Source organism: Budorcas taxicolor, chromosome 1, assembly GCF_023091745.1.
Source record: "Budorcas taxicolor isolate Tak-1 chromosome 1, Takin1.1, whole genome shotgun sequence".
NCBI classification, from domain to species: Eukaryota; Metazoa; Chordata; class Mammalia; order Artiodactyla; family Bovidae; genus Budorcas; species Budorcas taxicolor.
The window spans coordinates 90851125-90877651 of NC_068910.1; the positions used below are offsets into that span (position 1 = coordinate 90851125).

The 26527-nt window shown below is 37.2% G+C and overlaps 1 protein-coding gene across 1 annotated transcript in view; it reads right to left on the reverse strand.

Moving 5' to 3' along the window:
* Nucleotides 1-1179: 1179 nt before the first annotated feature.
* ROBO1 (roundabout guidance receptor 1) overlaps nucleotides 1180-26527 on the reverse strand; it is a 448749-nt gene continuing 423401 nt past the window's right edge. Inside the window, exons 26-30 of the mRNA XM_052649948.1 lie at nucleotides 20249-20655; nucleotides 16722-16874; nucleotides 7932-8240; nucleotides 2444-2637; nucleotides 1180-1245 (exon numbers count right to left, since the gene is read on the reverse strand). Of these exons, the coding sequence (XP_052505908.1) occupies nucleotides 1180-1245; nucleotides 2444-2637; nucleotides 7932-8240; nucleotides 16722-16874; nucleotides 20249-20655 (1129 nt within the window). The remainder of the gene's footprint in view (nucleotides 1246-2443; nucleotides 2638-7931; nucleotides 8241-16721; nucleotides 16875-20248; nucleotides 20656-26527) is intronic.

The window sequence follows — 26527 nt, forward strand, 5'->3', positions numbered from 1 at the left end:
GTTTAACCAATGGCCATAACAAACTTAAACCTTTTTTTCTTTAAGTCCAGGAAAAGTAAGAACCGTTGCATTCATGGCCCACAATAAAGTATGCACGTTACTTCACCATCTGTCATCATTCAAATATTCCAAATACAAACATAGAGCATTAACAAAACAGGTTAAAAACGCTTCTCAACATTTTTTTTTTTCAATAAGACAAAAAAGGTTAATAGTTACAATGGTTTACAAATAAAGTTTAGTGATTGTGCTTTTAAAACCAAAAAAAAAAAAAAAAGATTAAAAACAGTGCATTACAAAAACAAAAATCAAACTTCCTTAAGTGGCACTTCCGAAAGTTGAACTGACATTACCAGAAGAAATTCAGGCCAGTTAAGATGGGGATGTCCTGTTCAATTGGTCATTAAAAACATCCATTTGTTGGTAATATGCATTTATAATTGCTTTTTGATTGAAAAATAGAACAAGGTTTTTGCTGGGCTGACTTATGACAATGACTAGACAACCAGAGATCCAACTGGCTTACCCCTACTTATCCAAAAGTAAGTTTCCGATAAGAATATACTTCAGCGATTGAAATGAAGACAAAATAAAGTACCACCAGGGGTTGCAAAGAGTATATATTTACAATGTTTCTACCCCCTTCAAATTGATTATGGTTGTCCCGCATTTGCTATGTTTTGTTTTTTTTTTCTCCCTGCAGAGAGTGGTATGAAAGACTGATTTTAAAATCATGTTAAAATGAAGTTATGTTTTAGTTTGCATTAGCAGTTGGTTATAGAAAGATTATATCTTTAGAGCCCTTGACTTGAAGTTGATTAGTCAACTTTGTATCTTTGATCAGTAAATTGGCTTGGTATATAAGCAGTGCAATGCCATATCTCAGGGGCAAAATGCTAAAGAACTGTTTTGTTCTCTCCTGTTGGCTGATGACTGAAGCAAAAAGTCAAACACTTCCCTTGCCGGAAGCAAGGTGAAATGATGTGTTCCCACAGTGAGGGGAATAGGGAGGTTCTTCCTAGGGACAGGGATCAAATAACAATGATAAAACCTCAGTAAAATTTAGAAATGGTATTCCAATAAGAGGAATGAAAACGACAATTTGTACACTCTGATTGCACTGAACATTTTATCTGGCGTCTTATGTCATCTGACACAAGGCATCTTGAGTGATAACTTTCACATTAGATCTCTTAATCCTCTCTGGTTGTCTTCAGCTTTCAGTTTCCTGTAAGAGATAAGTTCCTGTTAAATTTTAAATAAATCTTAGAGTGTTGTCCTACTTCGTATTTATTTCATGCTTTTATTATTACATTGTTTCTTCATTCGTTCCCTAGCATACAACTGAAAAGTGCTCATGGCAACATATTCATACATCAACTTTGGCTGGTTTTGACAGCAAATCCAGTAGCTCTCTAACGAGTAGTAAACTGTGTTCCACCTGGTGTCTGGGGATTACGAAGTGCGGCACAGGGAGGGGAACAAGAGCAGCCAAGTTTTCTACCCCCCAGCCTCAACTCAACATGATAGCTCAATTTTTATTGGTTTCAAGTAGCTGGTTGCCTGTATTGACTTTTTGTGCCCTCAAAGGGCTCTTCTAAAAACAAAACAAAAACTAAACCAAAAACCTGAAAAATAACTTTTCTAACAGCATGTGCAAAAGGAAATAAAATAAAAATACATTGGGCATAACAGCAAATTCAATTAGACATAATTAATTATAATTTTTCATCTTCTATTATAAAAAGTTATAGTTTAACACTCTACTAACAATCTGCTTGAGATAACATCTCTTTGTAGGAAGAGAAATTTGTCCTCAGCTTATCTTTTTATTGAATGATGAAAACAGTCTTAAACACAGGAGATGATTTTGTAATATAATGTGACTTACTGCCAACTCTACCTTACAGTACTATCTATAGATTCCAACAAAGGATATCTTTGACTCAAGAAGTGTTCTCTATTTGGGAAGGTCAGTGTTAAATATTAGGTTCCCATTTTCAAAAGAATGAAGATGAAATGTAATTGCCCAAATCATCCTGATTAATCCCAGTGATCACTAGATGGCAGAGAGTATAGGCAAAACACCCCTCACTCACATTTTATAACTCTATCACTTTACTGGATTTTTATAATCTATTGTAATACTGTGAATTATAATTATCTAGATCAATAGTTCTTATTCCCTAACAACATATTTGTTATACAAATATCCTATCTGAAGATGAACCCTAATATCTAAAAAGAAACCATTATTACCATTTAAAACTTTGGAACACATTTCAAGAAAAATCGTTGAATTCTAAGACTTTCAATTGCTGTCATCACTAACAGGGTTTGTGATGAAATAGTAACATTTCTGTAGACTGATGAATGCTTTAAACTTTGAGGTTTATATAAAAACTAGTCTAACACTGGGAAACTTGAAAAAAATTACAGATACCTCTAATTCTTCATTATTATCTTCTCTTTCATATCCTCCAAGAACTTGCATCTCTGCAATATTTCTTCGACCTACATTTGCTTGTTCTCTTTGTCTGCTTCCTGATCCTCTTGATGACATAGAACTTGAAGAACTAGGATCTCTGGGATTATTTGATGTTGGAAAAGTAGGTCTACAGTAAGGCAGAATATCCTCTGTGTAATGAAATATAATAAGCACATATGAAGCTCACTGTACATTTTCATTGTATAATGTATCACTATGTCTATAAATCAGAATGGAGAAACATTAGTGTTTATGAGGAATAAATGAGGACATTTTATAACAATAATGAATAAGGCATTGAAAACAAAAATAACAACCCTGCTGTTTTCCTGGTAGTAGCTGGGATTTAGATTGATTCTACTCATAAGTTCTTATCTATCTCAAATTCACTTGAGATCAACATCCTTAAAAAAGGGAAACAAAACCTGGAGTCAGACATGACTTCCAGTCTTATCCTCTACTATGTTATCTCCCATTATTTCAGGCTTTAGTTTCTATTTAAAAAAAAAAAAAGTTATAATAGTGTGTACTAGGACACTAGGAGTTGCTAGTGTTGATGTGAAAACACATGAGATATTGTAGTATGTTCCTATGTAAGCTAAGAAGGAATTATTAGGCATTGATAGGAAAAAAAAATCCCAGTCTTACTGAACCACCAAAACAGAGTCAAACCTGGATTCACTCCCTAGATACCAAGATGCCAACCTCCATTTCAACACCATATTTACATTGTGGAACCCTGAATCTGAGAAGCCTGACATTGTTGCTAGCTTCAAAAATCAAGCCACTCCTGGTAACTGCTGTCTCCTGAATTACTATTTCCATATGCTTTAAATTTGGTGATGCTTCTAATGTTCCATTTTTCAACCGCTCACTTCTCTCCAAAGCCTGTCCATTCTAACCTTTGGACACAAAACACATCAAAACAGAGCACAGCAAAACAAAACAAAACCCTTCCACATGCCCTTTTGTTCTCCTCCCCCAAAAGCTTCCTCTACCGTCCACTTTGCCTGAAAGAAATCTGATTTCCCAAGGAGCCTACACTGAAGTTCCTTACAGTGGAAGAAGGGAAGCTTGCTTTCAGGTCACCAACACTAGCTATAAATCATTGCTCTTCAACCCTTGAACAAAAATACCCTATTCCTGTGAAGGCCAAGCAGTGGAGTTACATAACCTGTATCGTCCTCTTTGATGGTACTTCTCTCCTGTTGTATTCATCACAACTTTCATTCCTGATCCAGACTTCTGATTCTCTGGTGTTTCAGAGTCCATGTGGATCACTCTACCAGCACCTAGCTAGCTTCATGGAACTTGGCCCTCTGTGACCTTCATCTTCTGTGTCTGTTTCACCCAATTTTTTCTATTGAGCTTAGTTTTTGACAAACTACATCATGATAAAATATCTTTTTGGCTAAAGACTTTCCCCTTAAGCCGGTGCTCTACATAAATTTATAATCCTATCTCTACTGATAGCTTAGCATAGCTTCTTGAAAAGTAATCTGGACTCAGTATTAGTCATTACAACTCCCATTTACTCTGCATCTCACTGAAATCTACTTATGCCCACATTACTACAAGGGAATTGAGAAAATTCCCTGTTGACTTTGATGATGCTAACCATGTTTCAATCCTTAAGTCTTTAGACTTCTCACTGCCCTTCATCTGAAAACCACAGCCAATGTAAACATTACTAGTCTCAGCTCCTACTTCTCTCCGCTTCCTGGCCTGTCTTTGGTGGGCTCTTCTTATGTAGTGCCTCTTACTCATTGCTGCCCTTCTTACTGATTTCTGCTTTTAGCCCACTGTGTGTGCGTGTGTGTGTGTGCGTGCATGTGCGTGTGTGTGTGTGTGTGTGTGTGTGTGCATAAAAGCTTTTTTTCCCCACTTACTCTGGGCAATTTCATCCATTCTCTCAGACTGTACCTTTTCTAGAGTAGAGCTGCCATGAGGGCAGATACTTGGTTTTGTGTATTGATACCATCTCACCTAGATATATAATAGGTTATTGGTGCATGAGACAGGGTGCTCAGGGCTGGTGCACTGGGATGATCCTGAGGGATGGGATGGGGAAGCAGGTGGGAGGGGGGTTCAGGATGGGGAACACATGTACACCCATGGCTGATTCATGTCAATGTATGGCAAAAACCACTACAATACTGTAGAGTAATTAGCTTCCAATTAAAATAAATAAATTTAAAAAATAGATAAATATTCTGACTGAATAAATGGGTGGCTTTACTATTTCACCATGATGAGTTATTAATGTGTATTTCCTGAACTCTGCCCAACAGCCTCCTTTTGAGGGCTCCTCAAACTCCACAGATTGAGCACTGACTTCACCATGTCCACGCCTCTGAGATCTCTTCCCCCCTGTATTCCTTAATGTAGTTAATGGCATCACTAACCTTTAAGATATCTTAGATAGAAAGCTGGAATTATTTAATATCTTCTCTCCTTTCCAACAACCTTCCCATAACCTCTTAAATGAACCTTTTCCACATATTCAAATATATAACACGTAAGGATGATTTTAACGAAATAGTTTCTTGAATATTCTCCTCAGTCATCCCTGCTCCCACAGCCTGGTTTATATTCTCCATGTCTCTTCTGAGGTTGTAAATTTCTTCTAACGGGTCTCTGTAAATTTCTTCTAAGGGGTCTCTACTTCTTGAGTTATTTCCCTCTAAACTTGCTTCACTCAGCTACCTTCCTTTTATAGGAACTACAGGGTCTCCATGAGATAAGCTTACATTTATCTCAAGAGCTTCATCTTTACCACTTTTACTGTCTAATAACACTGAATTTCTTACATTCTCCTCAATGTACTCCAACTTCTCATTCTGACTTTCTCTGCCAAAACAACCTATCCACTCTTCTTGCCCAAGCTAAATTCCACCCTCCTGAAAAGTCAGCTTATGGGTCATTTCCACTAGGAAAGGTCAAGAAGTCTTTCTTTACATTCCATCACCCATAAGACTGGGCTAATTTTCCCTTCTCTGGACTCTCAAGTATCATGACACCATAAACATTATATCAAATATGGGTGGGTGTATCTGTGACTAAAGATTACCTGTCTCCTTCTCTGACTATAAGCTCCTTGAGGTCAAGGTTCATGTTTACACATAAATTTCAGGACTAGCACAATGCTTCATAACACTGTAGATGCTTGATATATGTAGAAATAAATTGAACTAACTGAGGTAAATGTCAGCAAAAAGATCAGACTTTGAAATCTAAAAGACCACTCTCCTTAATTAAAAATTACCATTTGTTACAGATGTAAATTAGGGAGCCTCTTTAATTATTAATAGCAAAAACTGAATTATGAAGGTTAAAATTACAGGAATGTACAGAAATAACAATTAAAAGACACAAAAATAATTTCATCTTTGTTTTAATTTTACACACACCAAAATCATTCTGAGTTGTTAAATTTTCCCCCAAAGAATTGAACTTATTTTGGAGAAACGTTGCTTGTGAGCAGCAAATTGGTCTGTACTTTCAGGTCAGATACAAACTTCATAAGTTATATTGTGACATTTGATTTATGAATCACTTCTTGGAGTATAACTGTTAAAAGTTAAAAGTTCAGATCACCTTGGCTTTAATGATAAAAAAGCACAGTTTTTCAAACTTCAAATTATAGTGATGTAACCAAGTAATCTGTGGTCACACAGTGGAGGCATCTGTGCAAAACACATAACTTTACCATCACTTCATTGCTGAGTCCATGCCAGAGTGAGGAGTTCAGGCTTACATTACAGAATGAAATGAAACTCCTCTATATTGAAAGTTGCTAATGACCAGATGCGCATAATGAACAAAACAACAGACTGATGTCCAATCTTATTGATTCCACTTCAGTTTTGGTACAGAATGTTCCTCTGCCTAACATATGTCTGTATGTATGAATGCATTTATTTTCACTGAGGTATAGTTGATTTACAATATTATATTAGTAGCATATAGTGATTCAAAGCTATTGTATTATAAAATAATGGCTATATTCTCTGTGTTATTATAAAGTAATGGCAATATTCTCTGTGCTGTACAATATGTTCTTGTAGCTTATTTATTTTGTATGTAGTGGTCTGTACCTCTAATTCCCCATCCCTGTCTAGTCCCTGCCCCTTTTACTCTCCCCACTAGTATCCTTTAATCATCATGCAGTATCCTTACAGTCATCTCTGTGCTATGCTGGAGAGAGCTTACATGTTCACACAAGGGTCTACTATACCCATCTCCTCCAAACTCCACTGATTTCATATTAGTTGCTTGAAACTAGCCACTTTGGATGTAATTACACAACAGAAGTAAACAAATGGCTACATATTAGGGGCTTGTTCTGTTTCCTTCCCAGAGAATTGATTGTTAAACATTATCCCCTCCATCACTGCTAATTTAGCTTTTGTTATTCAAACAATTTTCACCTCTGTGTTGCTGAGATGAACAACATCCATTCTCTACCTACAACCTTTCTCCTGATCTTTAAACTTAGTTCTATAATTCTTACTGAATTTTTTCATTTCTACGTTTTTGTCAGTACCTTAATCTATTCATAACTGAAGTTATCTTCCATAAGACTTTTATCCTTTTCCTCATTTTTTTTACATTGTTCAATACAATTATGTTGTATAGTCATGGAGGGCCATCTAATTAACATTTGAATAACTTTTTTGCTCCCTTAGTTCATTTTACTTTTTTACATTCAATTAGTCACCAAGTCCTATAGGATCTATCTCTGAAATGCCTATATAGGCTGTTTCTCTTTTTAATTTGCACAACTCTTTTAATTCAGTGCTTTCATATTTTATACCTAGATTATTTTGCAAGGTTCTGATACCTTCAGCCACCCAATTCCAGACTCCTCCTTCACTATAGAGTTCTGTCAGTTATTTTTTTAAGCAAAAAAAAAAAGATAATTTTTTTATTCTTATTTTTGATTATATAATTTCTTGATTAAATTTTTTGCTGGCTCACCACTGTCCATATCATTAATCCCAAACTCTTCAAAATAGTATTCCTGGCCTCCCCAATCAGTTTCAACCACCTTTCTAATTTTATTTTCGCCATTTGTCCCTGGCCCCAAGCATCTTATTTTCCAGCCAAACTGGAAATCGGAATTCACCAAACATTCATTTTCACATTTTCATGTTTTGTCTCTATTTATTTCCTTTGTCAGAAATCTCCTTTTCCTTTGTAACTTGTGTAAATCATGCTTTCCTTTAAACTTCAACTAAACTGGCATCTCTTCAAGGAAGATGTGCATAATATCATGTATTAGAACCGATTGTATTCAAATTACCTGGGTGCACACCTGTCTCCTCCAATAGAGAGCAAATTTCTTAATCTTACCCTTTGTACCTGATCCTAAACAGCCTTAACTGTGTACCATGCAAACATGTCCAATCTGTATTTATTGGCTGCTTGACTAAATAAGTACCTTGGATGAGATGAGTCTTTGCTGGTGGAAGGTCTCGTTTTGCGGCCTTGTTTCCTCGTCCTTTCCCATCATTTGCCTGTTCCTGTGCTTCTCTAGGATCACCTGGATTTGGTCGCATATCAGCAACTTGTCTTCCATCCAATACTTCTCTCCCCTTGTAATTGCCTCCTTTTCTATCTGATGATCTGTCTGTTCTTGCTTCTATAGAAGGGAGTTTTGGCACCATCACGGGTCGCACCTCCAGCTGGGCCTTGGATTGGGCAGTGGGTGACTTGATAGCAGGTGGTGGCACAGGGGGAGGTGGAAGATCTGAAAAGAAGTATATAAAATACTGTGAAGGTCTGCCATTTCCAAATTTGTCAACATTAGTGTTACCATTAGAGTCACATTCAATCGTGAAATAATAATCTTAAAAGAATTGAACAATTGAAGACATCCAAAGAATAAGAAGACTAACAATTTTAATGTACTCTCACTTTTATTTATCTGGCAGTCTTTACCAACTGATCTACCAGGGAAGCTTCACGACTGGAATGGATAGCCTATTCCTTCTCTAGGGAATCTACCCAACCCAGGAATTGAACTGGAGTCTGCCTTCATTGTAGATGGATTCTTTACATAGTGAGCTACCAGGGAATCCTTTATCTGGCACAGGAATATTGAATTGTAGAGCTGGGACTTAGAGATTAGCTAGTTTTGGGATGACTAATATGGATAAATATGCTATAGCTTTTTCTCCCCCAATCATCGCAGATCTTCCTAATTGATTTTGCTGTAATGTTGCTGATCCCAGATGGATATTTTTACTCTTCAGGCAACCACTTCAGATTGATTGAGGTTGGCACTTAAGTTGAGACCTCTTTGCCATTGCTAATCTACCTGAATCCCTTCTCATTTTGTAGATAGGGAAGTTCAAACACACAGATCTTAAGTTATTTTCCAAGCTTAAAGCTAAATATAATCAGAACCAGGACTAATGCCCTCAGATTCCTAATTTCTGATTCAGTGTTCTTTGTACTACCATTTCATTCTATTGCATCTTCACAATCTACCTTCATTGGTATGGTCTCTTCATTTTGTAATATGGAGGTTTTAAACTAGATAATCACTAATATACATATAAGTTAATTTTTTATCTATCTATAGTTATATATTAATATATTACAAATAATTGGATATTAGATATAATTACACTTCTCACAGATATACTGAAAAGAAGGCATATAATTTTATATCTAGAAAATTCATTTTCTTTAAGTGGCATTTTTTTTAAATGACTCCTAGGTACACTCCAGGGGGGAAAATATATTTATATATAACCTAGTAATAGTTGATAAGTTAATAGAAGAATATGAACAGATTCTAGTTTTAGTTTGTTCTGGCTGTAGTATGGAGGATAAATTACAAGGAAAGTCTTAAATCCAGGAGGCTAAAATGTTATTTTAATAACTCAGTAAAAAATGATAGGAGATAGAATTGTACTGGTGACTTTCAGATGGAGAGTAGATGTGCCTGAGAGCTTAAGGAATAAAAATCAATATTATTTAATGATCAATGGAAAACAGCAGGGGAAGCGTGACGTGTGTGCAGTTGCTCAGTCCTGTCCGACTCTTTGTGACCCCATGGACTACAGCCCACCAGGCTCCTCTGTCCATGGAACTTTCCAGAGAAGAAGACTGGAGTGGGTTGTCGTTTCCTCCTCCAGGGGATCTTCTCAATCCAGGGACTGAACCTTGGTCTTCTCATCACAGGTAGATTCTTTACTACTGAGCCACCAGGGAAGCCCCAGAAGGCTATTCATTAGGTAACTCAAGATTTTTGCCATAGTTAACTAGCTGGATGAGGAATGCAGGGATAAGAAAGAGATGATTTGCAAAGGAAGGGCATGAGTTCTGTTTCAGAAAGGTGAACAGGAAGAACTTTTGAAGTATCCAGGCAGCTATATACAGGAGGTTGTTATATATAAAATCTGAATTTCATGGGAGGTCAAAACCAGAGATCTAGAGACTTGAAACTATCAGCATGTTTTTTGTTTAGTCATGTCTTTAGAAATGGTAATGTTTTCATATTCTATGTGATATTAACAGAATAAATCAACTAAAACATGAATAGGGTATATATTGATAGTAAATGTTTAGTACTACAGAATTAAGCTTTTCCATAGAAAACATACATGGTAAAAATTTAAAAATATATAAAAACTTGGAAATATAACCCTTCATATGTCCCCACCTTCATTTCAAATCCTCAATATTGATGCAGAGGTAATTAGTCTGAATGGATGTTTATAGATCATCCCAGAAATTATTTATGCCTAGAAAGCAAGGCCACCAAGTTGCATAATTCTAAGGAGTACCATTCACTTTAGAAACTATGTAAAATGGCCATATCTGGGGTTTTGGAGCATGCATGTCTGCCCACCAGAATGTGATAGTCTTCCTTTCCTAATAACATAAAATGATTGTATTTTTTTTTACCTAAATGTGTAGTTGTATACATTTCCATACATAAACATATAGCTTTACCTCTTCTGATGAAAAGTTTGCATCTGTTCTGTTTTATGAATATATCATTATTTATATAGTAAATACCAACAGAGGAAAATTTGTTTTCAGAGATATTACTATTATTGGCAATGGTCCAGTGACTATTATTTACATACACTAGCATAAAAATTCTTGAATATTAAAATCGTGCCTTGAAAATTCATATGTAATAGCAAATAAAGAGGTCTAGCAAGCATCAGTTTTAATCTAGTGTTTCTCATTCTTGGTGGTTTTTTTTTTAAGAATTAATTATTTTCTTTTGTTTCTTCTCTGTATTCTTGCCATCTTTTAAGCAGATAAGAGTTTTTAAAAGTAATTTTATTTTGACTTTATGTGTCATATAACTAAGGCATTAGAATTCATTGTATTGGTCTCTGAAAGCATAAATTTTGAGATATCATCTTACTTCCAGCTGTTTTACTTAGGACTCCATCATTAAAACTGGTCAGACTGTTTCTTGCATACTATTGTTGTTAATTCTCTTAGCTCAGCGTGTTCTCTTTTTATGTAAAAAATAAATCTAGAAAAATCAAAAGCTTATTGTCTTAAAACATAAACTGTCACTGTCACTGATGATGATTTTCCTCCTTTAACAACATTTATTTTAAAACATCATTTTTAAAAAAGTTGTTGTTCAGTCTCTCAGTTGTTTCCAACTTTGCAACCCCATGGACTGCAGCACACCAGGCCTCCCCGTCCTTCACTACCTCCCAGAGTTTGCTCAAACTCATGTCCATTGAGTCAGTGATATCATCCATCCATCTCATCCTCTGTCATCCCCTTCTCATGCCTTCAATCTTTCCCAGCATCAGGGTCTTTTCCAATGAGTCAGCTCTTTGCATCAGGTGGCCAAAGTATTGGAGCTTCCCCTTCGGCATCAGTCCTTTCAATGAATATTCAGGGTTGATTTCCTTTAGGATTGACTGGTTTGATCTCTCTGCAGTCCAAGGGACTCTCAGGAGTCTTCACCAACACCACAGTTCAAAAATATCAGTTTTTTGGCACTCAGCCTTCTTTATCATCAACTCTTGCATCTATACATGACTACTGGAAAAACCGTATCTTTGACTATATAGACTTTTGTCAGCAAAGTAATGTCTCTGCTTTTAATACCCTGTCTAGGTTGGTCATAGCTTTCCGTCCAAAGAGCAAGTGTTTTTTAATTTTGTGGCTGCAGTCACAGTCTGCAGTGATTTTGGAGCCCAAGAAAAGAAAGTCTGTCATTGTTTCCATTGTTCCCGCATCTATTTGCTATGAAGTGATAAAACCAGATGCTGCGATCCCCCTCATTGACTATTTATTTATTAAAAATAAACCAAAAGAGAGAAAAGACAGATTCTACTGAGTGACTTAGAGTGAAGAGACCCAAGGCTGAGCTGTTCTAAGTTCAGACTGAGCCTGTGACTGGGAATGCGAGGAGAAGAGAAGTCTAATTCAGAATATACCTGGAAGCAGAGCGAGTGAGTTTCTGCACTATGTCCTTGCTACAAACTCAGACTGGATTGCAAATACAGCTTATCAGGAAGCTGAAGACTACCACTATCATCAAATCATAAAATGTCTGGGCTTATCGGATATCAAAGCTGATGATTACCAGTATCATAAGATTATACAAAGTCTTGGGAATCTATGACTCTTGAGACAAAATCCATTACCAGACGCTCTATATAGATGCTGTCTATAATACAGGTATAAAAAGAAGAGAATCTGATGGTAATTTTAAGAGTTCAAACTTACTGTATATAATTAACAGAGGGGAATGATGGTAGGTGTAATTACTAATATAAATAGATTACCATATATTTTTTTTAGGGATCACAAAATAAACACTGAGTCAAATCAGAGATTATCATAGTACAAACAATTTTATATGTCATAAAATAACAAATAGTACTTTCAGGTAATTCATACCACTAATAGCTCAAACTGGGTTTAAAAAATGGGATCATGGAACTCATATATATGTATAGTCTCTTTCTTTATACAATTGTATAAACACCATTCTTTATACAAGACTCTCTAAATACCAATATAATGCATGTAAAGTAATACAAAAAAGCATAAACATGGAGACAATTCTGCCAGCATTCATCACTACATAGATCCAGCACTCTATTCACATAACTGTTAAAAGTCCCAAGATCTTGTGATTAATGATATATCGAGTCAAAACAACATCATTCCAAAGAGGGTGAATTTATAATTTATGAAGAGTAGAGCTGTAGGAATGATGTAGATTTGTTTTTTAAGTCAAGTACGTAAACAAATCAGGAGGGGTTGCAAAGGGGGTGGAAAGAATCTATTAGAAGGTCCTAGAAATGCACTTATGCTTGGCTTTAACTCAATGAAAGTCTGACTGATCAATATTCATATATTTGAATCCTTCCCTTTATCTGGGTGAAAGCATTAAATATGAAATAAATAAAGAGTTAGATTCTGCTTGTCAGTAGTCTACAGCATGCAGTCCTCCAGTTTGCAGTGAGTACTCCCTGGGTATCTATGAGACCCAACATTTACCTACAGCACAAAGTATGGCTACAGTACCATGAATTAGGGGCTGGTGGGCTGTTAAGGGCTCAACTGTGTCCTCTCCGAAATTCATATGTTCAAGTACTAACCCCCAGCACCTCAGAATGTGACTTGTACTTGAAGACAGGATCTTTAAAGAATCAGTTAAGTTACAGTGAGGTCCTTAGAGTGGGCCCTGATCCCATCTGGCTGGTCCTTAAAAGAAGGGGGGACATAACATACACAGAGGGAAGACCAAGTGAAGACATGGGGAGAAGGGGATCATCTATAAGCCAAGGAGAGAGGCTTCAGGAGCAACCAACCCTGCCAACCCCATGAGCCTGAACTTTTAGCCTCCAGGGCTGTTAGGAAATAAATTTTTGTTGTTTAAACCACCTATGGTTTTTCCAGTAGTCATGTATGCATGTGAGAGTTGGACCCTAAGGAAAGTTGAGCACCGAAGAATTGATGCTTTTGAACTGTGGTGTTGGAAAAGACTCTTGAGAGTCCCTTGGACTGCAAGGAGATTATATCAGTCCATCCTAAAGGAGATCAGTCCTGAATATTCAATGGAAGGACTGATGCTGAAGCTGAAGCTCCAAATCTTTGCCCACTTGATGCAAAGAACTGACTCATTGGAAGAGACCCTGATGGGATGCTGGGAAAGATTGAGGGCAGGAAGAGAAAGGGATGACAGAGGATGAGATGGTTGGGTGGCATCACCAACTCAATGGACATGAGTTTGAGCAATCTCCAGGAGTTGGTGATGGACAGGGAGGATTGGCATGCTGCAGTTGCAAAGAGTCAGATACAACTGAGTGACTGAACTGATGTCTCCTAGATAAGGTGGCTTACCAAGGATCATCAAAAATTACTCTTTATCAGTTCAGACACAGATCTATCAGTTTAGGTTCTTTTTAATTTTTTCCTTATAGAGGTCACAAAAATTCTGTAAAGAAAATTGATAATTTGAACAAAATGTACAAAGTAAAGATGCTACATGCTCAAGACTGATACAGCATATATTGAAAACAGTTCACATAAGAAATCTATTGATAATAATCAAATGCATCCATCATAATTGATTCAATCATCAAAATCCAAAAATGAAAAAAACCTCTCCATGTCTTATTGATCTATTTCTCATTTTCACAACTGGCAGCTCCTTAAGTTCATTTTCCTCCCTCCCCTCTTTCTTCTTTAATAATTTAAAAAATTGTATTTGCCATAGAGATTCTTCATGAAATTCATTATGAATTTTTTTCAAAACCAAGAAAAAGATTTCTGATAAAATGACTTTTCTTTCCATACTATAACCACTACTACCAAGAGTATGTGCATTTTTTATTTGGCACATTATGAAGAAAAGATTTCAGTTATTCAAGATGCATTACGGAAATGTACAAAATGGTACATAGTTTTATTTTTTTCTTTACCAAATCAGAAAACATCCAGAATTAAATTCAAGACTTGTTAGTAAAATAAGCATAACTCAATGACAGATGGTTATCAAAATGCTAAGAGGAAGTTAAAGCTAGTGTTTAACCATTTTGTCTATTTTTGTGACTTAGAGAAAATAATTACTGGCTTCTACATCGTGGTGTATATTATGACTATTCTATATAATCACATGTAAAATGAACATTTAGAAATGTAAATAATACTTCATATTACTGTGGCTTTTTGGCTTTACAAATATTTTAACATATTTCTTTGGTATTTCTGAAATTAAAAATAACTTGGTTGCTTCATCACTCAATTTAATAGCTATTTTTCAGGGATTAGTTAGAATTTATATTTAATTATTAAACACTGAAATAAATGCTACAGAACATGGGGTGATGAATGTAGATCACAATTTTCGAGCATAATTTATAACTGCAATGCTATGCCCTCTAACTAAATATAAAAAAACATTTAAATAATGTTTTCATTATTTAAAGCATTTTTAAAAGCATCACTCAATGCCAGAAGCCCCTCAAAACAAGTATAAATAAGTAGAAAGAGTTACACAAAGCTGTAGGCCAGATTTTCTCTCTGATGTATTCAACCTAGATGTATTCACATCAAGGTTTGATGTTTGACCAGTTTTTCTGTTAGGAGCAGTCTCTTCTAGATAATAAATACTGATAGAACAGCTATAAACCTTGTAAAATGCCATTATAGGGGTCCCATAAATGTAAAACTGCCAATAGAGTTTGGGGATTTATACCTAGTTTTCATCCCTTCACAGAGGCAAACATGCTCAAAACCATTATAATCACCCTTCAGAATCAGATAATATCCTGACAGCTCAGTTTCCCTGACAAAGCAGTCCCAGGCAGGATCCAGGAGGCCCAGGTGCGCTGTGTCATGCCAGTATTTAATGCAGTCTACTATCAGATAGATGCTAGTGAGAGAAAATATTCTGAATAAAGTACAGATAATAGCATGGACAGCCACTCATTGCAAAATTACTTGTGCTCATCATGCTGTGAGCTTTGTATTAAATTTTTTCTGTCAAGTGGCAGGAATCATGGGGAGAAGTGCCTCAGAAAACCCTCCTTGTAACCTTGGATAAGGATCTAAATATTAGGATTTCATATGATAATGGCAAATGATGCCCTTTTTGAAAAACTGCTGACTGGTAACGAAAGTTCTAATCAGATTGTGGTTGGAGGGGACCAGGAGGTGGGGACGGTGCCTGTGATACCCTTCTTCCCCCCATGCCTTTAGTAAATTTAGCAAACTTGACAAGATGGGTGAGCCTGAGAGCATTTATCTTACATGAATTTCCAACAAAGCCCTTGAGGTTGTTTTATAAAACGAGAAGGTAGCGGTTTAATAAATGCCGGGCCACCTGAGGCACTTTCATTAAAGGTTTTCTCTAGACAACATCGGAGAAGGCAATGGCACCCCACTCCAGTACTCTTGCCTGGAAAATCCCATGGAAGGAGGAGCCTGGTAGGCTGCATTCCACGGGGTCGTTAGGAGTCGGACACGACTGAGCAACTTTACTTTCACTTTTCACTTTCATGCATTGGAGAAGGAAATGGCAACCCACTCCAGTGTTCTTGCCTGGAGAATCCCAGGGACAGGGGAGCCTGGTGGGCTGCCGTCTATGGGGTCGCACAGAGTCGGACACGACTGAAGCAACTTAGCAGCATCAGCAGCAGCAGCAGCAGCAGCAGCTAGACAACATCACAATGTTTGTGATATTTGCCTGTGCTCCCTCTAGAATACAAACCTCGCCTCTTCAGGGACAGTGGAGACAGTATGTGAAGGCATCAAGGAAGATGATTCCATTTGCCTTTTGGTGCACAAACTGTGAGTAACACCACTATAGTTAGACTTTATATTCAAATGAGTTTATTGTCTTCTATTTGAATGTAAAATTCTCCAAGGAAAAAAGAAAGTGAGGACACTGTGGAAGAGTTGTCAGTGATGAAGACTAATCCCAAGCCATTACTTCAACTACAGTAATATCTACTTGTTTAAACTACATAATAACTTTTTAAAAATATTATAAGTATTATCCTTTGTTAACTTCCTAACTAACCCAGTTACTAGAAAACTGCAGAGACCTGAGATGCCTGACAAGATATGGAAGTTGATCATTCCTCTAAGTAATATGAGGCTTAGTGTTAATGAATTTTTAATGTAATTTCTAATGTCAGTGGATGCATTTTCAAGTCAGAGAGAGCCAGGGTAAAGAGGTGAGATTCAGAGATGTTTTCATCCATTTCAATGGACTTACCATCTGTGTAAGCTTCTCTGCGCAGATGTCCTGGCTGGTGCTTTTGTTTCTTGGCTGGTCTGGCCTTCTGTACTACAGCAGCACTCATGTTGCTGTCTGTAGAAACAGGACTTGTGGGTCTAGGGCACTGGGATGCATGAAAATGGCGGCGGCCTGAGAAAAAAATCAGAGCCAAACTCAACAATAAAGTTTAACAGCAATAATCAAAATAAAACATTAAAACTAGAAATATTCCTATTAAAATAAAACCTTATATAAATGATTTTAGTAAACATTGCTGAATTGCTTCAGTCATGTCTGACTCTGTGCAACCCTATGGACTACAGCCCGTCAAGCTCCTCTGTCCATGGAATTTTCCAACCAAGAATACTGGAGTGGGTTGCCATGCCCTCTTCCAAGGGATCTTCCTCAGTGGCTCAGAAGGTAAAGAATCTGTCTGCAGTGAAGGAGACACAGGAGATGTGAGTTCAGTTTCTGGGTCAGGAAGATTCTTGCCTGAAAAATCCCATGGACAAAGGAGCCTGGCAGGCTATGGTCCATGGGTCGCAAAGAGTTGGACACGACTGAGCGACTAAACTTATCCTAGTAAACAATAGGATTTTTATAATGCTGCTTGAGCTATCCACTGGAAAAAATACCCTAAAAGTATTTTCATAGTCTTTTTCTTTTAAACCTTGGTACTTTTATTCTGCTAAAGTTCTTGATACCTAGGCATTAAAGAAAAACATTGTAACTATTTTTGCAGATACCATCACTAAATTGTTATTGTTAAACAAAACTATTAATTAAATTTTAACATAATATATCCAATGTCTGTTTCTTTCTCAAAAGGAATAGCCAGAGCCCTTAAGAAATTCATGTTCTAAGAATAAACAGTACAAAACATGTCCCTTATTTTCATTAAATATGTTTGTGCTCTTTTCTGAAGACAGACTCTTAAATTTGAGTACATGCTCAGGTATTTTTCCTTACTTTGGCCTAAAATTTAGCTAGCTCACATACTTAGACCGGCCAAAACTACTCACACCCCTGTTCTCTTAACAGATATTTATTTGCTGCTTCTGGATATTTGAAGTGACCCCTCCTGAGACTTTTATGTTTTTTGGTGCTGGTGTAAGTAGTTTTTCATTATTTTGCTCTTGGAGGGACAATATTCACAGGTGATAAATGAACCTGATACTCAGACATGGTACACTGCTGTGCTCTCAAATTCTCTGGCTTTCTTACAGAGACATAGTACAACAAAACAAAATATTTAATCCATAATGGCAATGGACATCTACTGGCCCTATGCCTTGATCTTTGTTATTTTGGTTTCTTGAAATTCCAGAGATTCATATGCAGAACTTCCTGTTGTACCACAAGAAAGTTCAGAGGGACCAAGACAATAAGTGTTCTGGCTATAAACAGTAGCAGTCACAGAAAGTAAAATCAACACATTTACAGGTGATAACTGAAGCATTAAATAATAGATATTAATGTGGCCTAGTGAGAAACAATGTGATTGGATTATTCATTCATATTACCTTTAAGCTATATGATAAGCAGCACCCTTTCAGGAAAATAACATTTTAATAGGCATACTCCAATGCATGTTTTGTTCATTATAATCATGAGCTAAATGAAAGTCAGAAGAGCTACTAAATTACAATACAGTGAAATATTAAACCAAACTCTCTTTAGCTGTGATGGAGACTATTACAATTAAAGTTACATATCCATGAAAAGAGAGAATTAGGGCTGAGACTGAACCCATTTCTCATTCTATTGTGTAAGGCCATCTACTGCTCATAGACCCTGAGGCATGAAGTCGTTTACAGATGAATTTTCAAAATTATTTCTATGTCTCATTGATTCAATGAACTGAAAAACACCCTTAATGCAATATGAAAGCAATAGTTTGAGATGCTTAATTTCACGTACTTATTTTTTTACAGATTAAAAAATAAGGAGAAACAAAAGCTATATAGAGAGTCAGATGTTATTTATTAGGAACCATAGATTGGTTTGCATATTATTTTACGATATGCAGCAGCTCCTGGGGGAAAAAAATGAAAATTAGTTTAATATCTTCAAGTGTAGGCCTGGCTAAAATAAGTATGCATTCTACAATAATAGTTTGAGAGATATTAGGTATATTTTTTCCTACAACATATTCTTGATTAATAACATATAGAAAAAAAGCTTTATGAAGGGAGTTAAATTTTCTTTGAATATATTCTACAATGATAAAAAATAATGACCAATTCAACATCTAAAGAGACCATGGAAAATTCTCTTGGAACATGGAAAATAACTGCAACAATGTGATAGTTACTAAGCTAAGGGAAAAAAAAAAAAAAACAATAAGATAACAACTATTGATCTGCTGTGATAATCTTTACTTTCTCAGAAATGTCTCTCTTTCTTATTGATCCCATTATTTTTATTCTATTTGTATATTTTTAGTTACCAGAAATATCATATATATTGATCTTGTATATGAATATATATATTCCATTTTACAGAAATTAAAATCATGTGAAAAATATATACTTAAAATTTTTTTCTTTCTCATACTATTTACTTTCTAAACAAAGATGGGAGTAGGAAATAAGTATAAGAGAATTAAAACATAAGAATGGATATATAGTAATTAAAAACAGGCTACTGGCAATAAAAGGGGAAATAGAAAAAAATATATAAGCATTTAGATTAACTTGCTCTCCAAATTATTAGATTAACAATGTTTAGTTTAGCATAGAACATAGTTATGCTTACAAAAGTATATATATTATAAATATCTTTATATTTTCTCAATTAAATTAGTATTCTAATTGACAGGCATGAAAAGAATGGGGGTTAAGGAGAAATAGCCCACTTTCCAACAGTTGAGTGTCCACCCAGACATTTATCTATTTCTCCTAGACAATTTCTAATTAAATGGGACGAGTGAACTACCTCAATTAATTTTATTTTGGTGACTTTTATGTAACACAATCTCAATTTAATTGATCACAGGCATTCCAAAAGAAGTTGCACTTATATTTGCTAAGACTATCTTAAAAATGAAGACTTTTCAGGTAGCTTCACTCACATTACATATGATTTATTAAATAAAATAGAAGATTTTAAAAGTCTTGTCAAGAAAAAGGGACAAGGCATGACACATCATAATCTTGGACCTTGGTCTCCTTCCTGTGCTGTGCTTAGTGCCTCAGTCCTGTTGGACTCTGTGCGACCCCACTGATTGTAGCCCACCAGGCTCCTCTGTCCCTGGGGGCTCTCCAGGCAAGAATACTGGAGCGGGTTGCCATGCCCTTCTGCGGAGGATCTTCCCAACCCAGGGACTGAACCCAGGTCTCCCTCATTGCAGGTGGATTCTTTATTGTCTGAGTCACCTAGGAAACTTGGCAGTCAAAAACCAGGGTGGTCACAGTTGTATTTCATATAGGACACAAGATTATGGAGATAATCAGCAACTGACAAATACATATAGAATTTTCTTTTTTTTTCTCCTCCAGCTTGGTGAGAAGTGTACGACTTACCAGCAGCATCCTGCATTTGGCGCCGGGCAACTTTCAGACCAGCATACTCCGCTGCCGCTGCGACCGCCTGGGCAAAATCAGCATCAGTGAAAAAAGAGCCATCAGAAGAACTAACGCTGGAGCGTCCGCTGGAAATGTTGTCCTCCTCTGAGGCAGAGCCCCAACCATTGATCATGGACCCAGTGACAGAGCTCTCCAGATCCCCGACACTGGAGGCAGGGGTCTGCTCCAGCCCACGTAACAAAAGCCTCCTGGTCTGCATCTTGGCTACTTCCATGTCGGCTTCATCTTCTTCCTCTTCTGGCGCATCCGTATCCATGTCTGAGACAAGGGGTCCTGAAATGTAGCCGTAGGTGTGGGGTGGAGAAATCGGCCTTGGAGGTGGAGGAGGGCTCACCGGCTGCCGTCTGTAGGAAAATGAATAAACAAGCATGGCTTAGCTCATTACTAAGGACACAAAAGTGTACACTAACCAAGAAATTCATACAGTGGTAGTTTAGTCGCTAAGTCTCGTCCCACTCTTGCAACCCTATGGACTGTAGCTGCCAGGCTCTTCTGTCCATAGGATTTTCCAGGCAAGAATACTGGAGTGAGTTGCCATTAAATTCACAAGTACACCCTTTAGATTTTCGCTTCCATGGAGCTCATTTGTTCAGGAAAAACAACGGGAAATCAGGGCACGCTTACATTTTTGAGTTGTAAGAAATTTATCTCAATACCAGAGGTACTTTTAAGAAAGCTGGGCTACCTTTTGATTCAAGCTTAACAGAAATAGACTCATCTATGGATAAGTCTCCTTATGTTTTATCTTTTGGGTTGTTGTTGTTCAGTCTCCAAGTCACATCCGACTCCATCACCTCATGGACTGCAGCACACCAGGCCTCCCTGTTCAGTTATGCTCAGTTAAAAAGGGGTGAAAAAAGTGGTAAGCAATACCTATTTTGAAATTGACACCTATGTATTTGTCCTAACGCATATGGAATATTGGGGCTCCCCAGATGGTGCATTTGGTAAAGAACCCACTGGCTGGCTCAGTGTAGGAGACACAAGAGACACCGGCTCGATCCCTGGTTCAGGAAGATCCCCTGGAGGAGGAAATGGCAACCCACTCTAGTATTCTTGCCTAGAAAATCCCATGGACAGAGGAACCTGATAGGTTACAGTCCATGAGGTTGCAAAGGGTCAGATATGACTGAGCATGCACACATGCTCTATATGGAATATTACTGACAGCTTATAATGACCAAAGACAGAGACATTAGTTCTGAAACAGGCTGCTCCATAAACATATAAACGTGTTCCCTTCCTGTTCCTTCATGGTCTCTCCTACCACTGCAAGCGAATGGACACATTCATTTTGACTACAGAGAGTAGAATTTTATAGGATTAAAATATTATGCATTGAACATATGATACAATTTCCTTCAGATTTTATTCTATTAAAGAAATAGCCAAGAGTAATTTTTCTCCAAACTGCTCACTTATAAATATTATTAGCTATTTTCAAGTATATGACTTTTACCATTATTCCTCCTATCTGTTTAACAAAATGTTTACAGGTATTTTTCTTGCTGCTCTGGATTTAAGTTCACAGAGTTAACAATAACTGGTTTAAGCCTTCTCTCCACAGATCTAGAGAACCTCAGTTAAAAGTAGTCTTTCTTCTCCCCTCTTGCACCATCAAACACAGTGAACAGAAGATGACTAAGAAGGCAGAGAGTACTTAGACATTCGTGGAAAGCAAGGTTTGTGGAAAGAAGTTATTCCCAAATGGGAAGAATGCCAAGAGATTTCCTAATTGGGAAAGTGCCTGAAAAACAGGGAACATATATAGTGATTCCTACCTGGAGGACTACCTAGTGATGTGCTCAACAGTTTCAGTCAGTGCTCTTGTTGCTGTTCAGTTGCTAAATCATGTCTGACTCTTTGCAACCCTATGGACTATAGCATGCCAGGCTCCTCATCTTCCACTATCTCCTGGAGTTTGCACAAATTCATGTCCATTCAGTTGGTGATGCTATCTAAGCAAGGTTACAAAGAGCTGTCTAAATGAAGTTGCATGCTAAGTTGCTTCAGTCATCTACAACTGTTTGCAACACTATAGACTATAACCCTCCAGGCTCCTCTGTCTGTGGGATTCTCCAGGCGAGAATACTGGAATGGGTTGCTATGCCCTCCTCTAAGCAAGGTTAAAAAGGTAATATAAGGGAAATCTCTTTTCGAAAGGTCATGACAACACTTCATCAAATTCTGAGCTCCTGAGAATAAAGAGGATAGAGTCACATGTACCCCAGTGTTCACTGCAGCACTGTTTACAATAGCCAGGATGTGGAAGCAACCAAAAGATCCGCTGACAGATGAATGGATAAAGAAGATATGGTAAATATATATAATGCAATATTCCTCAGGCATAAAAGTGAATGAAGTTGGAACATTTGTAGAGATGTGGATGGATCTAGAGTCTGTCATACAGAGTCAAGTAAGTCAGAAAGATAAAAATATTATATATTAATGCATATACACGAAATCTAGAAAAATGGTACAGTAGAATTATTTGCAGGGCAGGCATAGAGATGCATATGTAGAGAACATAAGTGGATGCAGTGGGGTAAGGGGAGAGTGGCGTGAATTGGGAGAAGAGCATAGATACATTTATACTGCCAGGTGTAAAGAGCTAATGGGAAGCTGCTGTATAGCACAGGGACCTCAGCTTGGTGCTCTGTAACGCCCAAGAGGGGTGCATTGGGGGTGAAGGAGGGAGGCTCAAGCAGGAGCAGATATATGCATACATATGGCTGCAGTCCATGGGGTCGCTAAGAGTCGGACACGACTGAGCGACTTCACTTTCACTTTTCACTTGCATGCACTGGAGAAGGAAATGGCACCCTACTCCAGTGTTCTTGCCTGGAGAATCCCAGGGACGGGGGAGCCGGTTGGGCTGCCGTCCACGGGGTCGCACAGAGTCGGACACGACTGAAGCGACTTAGCAGCAGCAGCAGCAGCGTGGCTGATTCACTTTATTGTACTGCAGAAACTAACAGAACATTGTAAAGTAATTATACTCCAATAATGTTTAAAAAAACAAATCAATGACAAACAAAGAAAAACAAGCCTGCCACTCTAAGCACTAGTGCTGGAGGGTAGATGAGATTAGGGTTTAGTGTTCTCTGGTGACCCTATGGCTTGGGAGACTAGCAGAGACAGAGTATGAATGCCACTGACTGGTGGTCTACCTGAAGATGTGGCTAAATTGTTCAAGGACTACACACGTCTACAGGTGTTGTCCAGGATAGAGTGAGTCATCAGTGGAAGCTGGTGCCAGCCCCCTTCCCTCACCATCCTTATGAGGCTCACAGAGCAAGATGAGACAGAACAGACATCAGCGCTGACCAAGAAGAAGACTGGATCCTCGTCCACTTTACTCTTTTCATGCACCCTCACCCTTGCCTTAGCACCTAGGAGAATCGACTGCGAAGAGCAAGAAAGCAGGTGATTCAAAATGGAACACACTGCTTACTCCTTGTCACCATGGCTACAGACACGTTCAGTCTGCAAAAAAATCTGGACGTGTATGACTGTAGTTTTAAAATTGATAAGACCGAGTAATTAATTAAAAGAAAGCATACAAACAAACCCATATATTTTCTGCTCAAGATCTAATTTGCAGACCTGCTACAGAGAGGAAAAGGGAAATTCAGTATAGCACAGTGCTTAGGGTGGCATGATAGTTGTTTGGAGAAAAAAGTTTGGTGCTGTTTCTTCCAATGAATTGAGACACTTCAAAAACATGTTTTGTTAACACAAATAGAAAGCATTGAAAGTGAAGGATTACTAAAAAATACTATAATTAACTAACTGGTTGAGCACCTCCTTTGCAGCTAAGTATTATACAATGTTAGCTTATTTAATTCTCACAACAGCATTCCAGGGTATTTATTTTATTATTGTTTTAACAGATGAAGATATTGAAATTCAGAGGAATTAAAGACCTTGCCAATGTTCCCATGACTAGTATGTATAAAATTTAGAATTTAATCTCACATTCCATTTCCAAGGTGATGGCCTTTCCTCTAGGTACAGTGTTATTATACATATATATTCACATACACAGGCTTCCCAGGTGGTGTGAGCGGTAAAGAACCCACCCACCTGCCAATGCAGGAGATGTAAGAGATGGGGGTTCGATCTCTGGGTCAGGAAGATCCCCTGGAGGAGGGCACTACAACCCACTCCAGTATTCTTGCTTGGAGAGTCCCATGCATAGGAGGATTACAAAGAGTTGGACACGACTGACGTGACGTAGTACACATACACGCATGCACATATACACAGATGTATGTACATATGTAATATATTGATATATACATATACACAGTTCTTTAGTAAAATATATTATTTTTTTCATTTTTTGGGTGGTTTCTAATGCATATCTGTGTGTGGTACTATAAGAAATATGAACAATGTACCAAAGCTGAAGTTATTTAAGAGATTAAAATGGATAATTGCTTCAATATGGAATATGTTATACACACAGGAGGAAAACCTTTGTTTAATTTGGATTGCAATAAAATACCACACTTAAAAGTCAATTTACAGCCTTTGTCAGCCAGCACATCCAAAATACCACAAGAAACTTCTTTTTTTATTTACATGTAAGACTTTTTAGCACAAAAGGAGCTATTTTGACCATCAATGAAGGGATGTAGGACAGCCAACTTCACAATGAAAAGATGTCAGCATTGTTGTATGAGGATAAGTCACATTATATGAAGCCAAAACATCTTCATGTTAAATGAGGACTGGCTTTTAACTACCAACACCCTGGGCAAATGCTGGGGAAAGACAGAAAATTTTATTCAAACCATCTGTAAATAAGGCAAGCCCAGGGAACGTGTGATAAACATGTACAGTTTGAAATATGTAATATATTCTATTTGAAAACAAAAAGCTATTTCAAGATGCTGTACTCAAGTGGGACTTGCCACAAATAAGCCTCAACTCCCCTCAATTTCTCCCCCTGCGGGGTTTCAATGTCTTCTGAAATAATGTACAAGTATATGGCTGCAAATCACAATACTCTAGGCTCCTGCAAAAATGATGCCTTCATAAACATGTTCAAGAGATAGAAGAGAATAATTCCATTAATTTATGAAAGCAGGTATCTATATAGTTTACCATAAACCATTTGCCAGGCAAAAGATGAAAGGGATAAAATACATGCCTTCGATTTTTTGCTAAAACTGGTATAGTGTTAATATTTTGTATGATTAACCATTCCCCAGTTTTTAACAGACAAGATATTTAATTTTCTTTGACCTTGTTTTCCTTCCAACTATATCATACTCATCTATACTAATAAGATATCAGTCAATTTCCTATTCCACACATGAAGTTTACTTTCAAAAGATTTTTTTTTTACTAGATCGTAACTACAATAAACTCAATAGTATCAGATACTTTTGAAAACAATATATGCAAATACATCTAATTATATTATTTTCATAGTTAGTCTGAAAAGAGAGATGAAAGATTACTATTATGTTAGTCATCTAGTTTATCTAGTTTTAGACAAAAATGGAATACCTCAGAAGCTCATTAGAATGTCAAAATTGTAATATCCACAATAATGCTAGTATGAAATACTTATCTAAATATTGCAGTTATAATGGTTTTAGCTCGGTAATTTCTTATTCATGTACATTACACTATTTGTAATGTCCATAATCAATAAACATAAAAGCAAAATATGTATTCATTCTTTAAACATTTATTCTGTATCAACTATGGTGAAGAAACTTCTAGGTTCAAGACCAAAGGAATCACAAGAAACAAGACCTTAGGTAATGGTTTACAGTTTACACTTTAAGACATAGAAAGATTCAGTTTTAAGGCACTCACATTTAATAAACTAACTATGCCATCAGGCCACGGCAGACTGTATTTTACAAAGATGTTCATAGCAGTATCTTCTATCCACAATGGTCTTCTGGGATGAGAATTAGCTCTCCACTTCGTCAAGAGTGGGGGTTTAGTTCTATGTCCTGAATCTGCGTGGATCCCACAACTGCTCTGACCATAGCATATGGCAGAAGTTAGACTGTGCCAGTTCTGAATGTAGCTCTTAGCTGGCCTGGCAACTTCTTCTCCCTGACTTGTAAGTAGGCTGCTGCCATGAAAGGAGTGCCACTCCCCTGAGATCCCTGTGTTATGAGAAGCCGGGGCTATGGCAGAGAGACCCTGGAGGAGGAGACTGCATGTGGAGAGAGAGGCCATGGAACC